Source organism: Camelus ferus, chromosome 36, assembly GCF_009834535.1.
Source record: "Camelus ferus isolate YT-003-E chromosome 36, BCGSAC_Cfer_1.0, whole genome shotgun sequence".
NCBI lineage: Eukaryota > Metazoa > Chordata > Mammalia > Artiodactyla > Camelidae > Camelus > Camelus ferus.
Window position 1 is genome coordinate 17965000 of NC_045731.1, and position 3339 is coordinate 17968338.

General features: G+C 35.0%; 1 protein-coding gene across 1 annotated transcript; it reads right to left on the reverse strand.

Moving 5' to 3' along the window:
- Positions 1 to 792: 792 nt before the first annotated feature.
- On the reverse strand, positions 793 to 2076 carry LOC102507684 (olfactory receptor 5J2-like). Its single transcript, XM_014568311.2, is given in 3 exon segments — positions 793 to 1157; positions 1159 to 1299; positions 1301 to 2076. Coding segments are annotated over 3 exon segments (936 nt in total). The 5' UTR covers positions 1847 to 2076; the 3' UTR covers positions 793 to 908.
- Between the last annotated feature and the right edge of the window lie 1263 nt (positions 2077 to 3339).

The window sequence follows — 3339 nt, forward strand, 5'->3', positions numbered from 1 at the left end:
ATTCATTAAGTGGGAGAAATCTAGAAGCTGATTCCAAACTATAAATGGAAGGACAAAGAAATTAGAATAGGCCAAAGAATTTTAAAAATAAAAAAGGACAAAGTTAGAGGACTCACTTTGTTCTATTTTTATTTGTTGTGTGTCTACTATACACTTAAAGAAAGGCAAAATGAGAGCTACTTATTCAAAACATAACAAAAAATAGCAATGTTAAATAATCACAAAAATAGAAACACAATTCAAAACTTCTAAAGAGACTGGGCGAATTGATGTTTTGTTACCTGGGGGTTGAATTTCATATATAATTTTACTATACTTAACATCATGATTTCTGTAAAGCTATGTCTTCAAAACATAACAAGACACCTTTATTGTTTTCCTCACCTAGGAAATTCCAAGGATGTTAGGAACAATGTACAAAAATGGAGGATGAAGATCGATCAAATATGTATTTTTTATCATAATGTCACAATCACTCTTTAGACCATTTAAAACACAAATCAGTGAAGGCAGATTTTCGGCTATAGACATTATATCTATATTCCTAGAAAATTGAAAACCAATTATTTTTCTTAGTAAGTACTTTATTTTATGTCTTCAAATGCAAGTATTATTATACAATTATTTTCTCTAAACAACCAAAAATATAAATGTAATACTCTACTGTGTACTGACTCAGAAATTCACAACCCAGGATACCAGAAGAAGACTTATGTGATAGACTGTGGTTTTCCTCATGCAGCTGTATGGTTACACAGCTTTCTCCTATTGGCTGTCTCCTCATATGGCAAATAAGTGTATAGAATGAAATTATCTGTGCAGTCCTTAGAAGCTTTAACATTCATGGAAGTCTTTGAAGTGAGAACCAACTGGTACAGTATTATAGGGTTAACAGTGATTTCAAATTATCAGAGGGAATATTTCATTTCTATGGCTCTTCTCACAGCATCCTTTACCTCTTTGTTTCTCAGACTGTAAATCAGGGGGTTTAACATGGGAATCACTAGTGTGTAGAACACAGAAACCATCTTCTCCTGTTCTACAGAATACTGGGAGCTGGGCTGAATGTAACTAAAGCTTAAGGTACCATAGAATATGGTCACAGCAGTCAGGTGAGAGGCACAGGTGGAGAAGGCTTTCTGTCTGCCTGCTGCTGAGCAGGATCCTCAGGATAGCAACAGCAATGAACATGTAGGAAATGATCACAGTCAAGAAGGTGGCCATGGCAATGACTCCAGAGAAGACTGAGAGCATCAGCTCATTCATGGAGGTATCAGAACAAGACAGCTTTAGGAGTGATAGGAATATCACAGAAGAAGTGGTTGACAACATTCAGCCTACAGAAGGACAGTTTCCCCAAACTTATTGTGTGTATTAACAAGTTAATTATTCCACAAATCCATGACCCAGCGACCAGCCCTGCACATTTCCTCTTAGGCATGGCTATAGTATAAAGCAAAGGATTCACAATGGCGACGTAACGGTCGTACGCCATCACCGACAGCAAGAAGCCTTCTGTGGTAACAAAGATCCCAAAACATAAATGCTGTGCCATGCAAGCAGAGAAAGAGATGGTTCCCTTCACAACCACGAGGTTGGTCAGCATCTTGGGTGCTATGGCAGATGAGTAGCAGGCATCCACAAATGAAAGGCAGCTGAGGAAACAGTACATGGGAGTGTGGAGCTTGGGTGTGATGTAGATTAACAAGATCATGCCCAGATTCCCCACCAAAGTAACAGCATAAATCACCAGGAACAACACAAAAAGCACAACTTTCAGTTCAGCCCAGTCTGTCAGTCCTAAAAGAATAAATTTAGTGACAACTGTAAAATTCTCTTCAGCCATTGGTTAATTCTTTATCTTGACCGTCTGAGGTGAAAAATACATGCAGGTTAGAATGGACACAGGAGAATCTGGTATTTATTATTAAAAGATAATAGAAACACTATAGGCTTCTGTCCTTGGAGCTTGATTAGATTGCTTCGATTTGTGTGTGTGTTACGTATAGTTCTATTCTGTAAGAAAATGATGAAAATGCATTTTGCCTCTCACAAATTTAATTCCTGTCTCTAAAGTGCCTGCCTCTATAAGAAAATGACATCTGGCATGAGGGACATTGATGACAAGTGAAAAGAATTTTCAAAATTTAATTTAAGCCTTCTATAAATCTCCTCATTTTTAGGTATAAAAGAAGTGCATTACAAGAAGATCTCAAATCAGCTCTGGTATTACACATGTAACTAGTCCACAAAAGCACTATGATATAAGCAGAGGTAGGCAAAGATTATGAGATGGGGTCCTGACCGCCAAAGATGATGTCATGATCCTCTTAAAAGTGTCTAAATCTCTGGCCCCTTTCTGATGCCTCCTTATCAGAACCATGGAAGGAGATCACCAGTGGACTCACTCAACCACGAGACTTGGAGCACAGAGAGCTACATCTTGCCTGCTTGGAGCAGTTAGAGGACATCACAAATTACATGCTGATTTTTGGCTTATGCACATTATGCTTATATGCTTATGTATCTGTTGTTGTATAAGTTTCTATAAAATGTCATGCTTAACATTTTCTATATTTAATTATTTAATATATCAATTATAGTTATGCATATATAAATGTATGTATGTATATACCCACATACACACATGCATAGATAAGATAAAATGTAGCATGTGGATAACCACAATTACCTATTGGTCTGGAATACTCTTTCTTATCCTTTATATAATTATATATAAACTGTTATGGTTTTCTAAATCCAGTTTCCATTCATTACTTTTTGTTACTTAGGCTTTTTATTCTAATATATCCTGCTTTTTAAAGAAAATACATATATCCAAAATAAAATAGAGCTCACCCATATTCTGTATTTAGTCAAGATTATTTATATTTTTAGGAATAAAGATATAAACACAATGATAAAATTTGGTTTATCTATGTCAATTCTATTGATTTACTTTAATTCATATACTTCACTTGCCACAAAAGGAAAGTGGTTAGCATTAGCCCAAACTGCGATTAAAAGATGTTTCTGTCATTTATTGATTTATTGACTTTGGTAAAGTCATTTATCTTCTCTCAGACAGAATATAATTTCACCTACATCACACAATTTCTCATACAGTTCTTAGACACTACAAAAATTTACTTACCAAAATGTATGAGTTCTTTCAGCAATAATATTAAATCTAGGTATTTCAAAACCAAATATAGCATTAGTCCATGACATCTGAATTATCCAAAACACTAGCTAGTAACTTTATGTGAATATTTAAATAGAATTTGATGAAATTTCTGCTCTTTGAATTAATCCCAATTCAAGTGTTCAATAGCCATT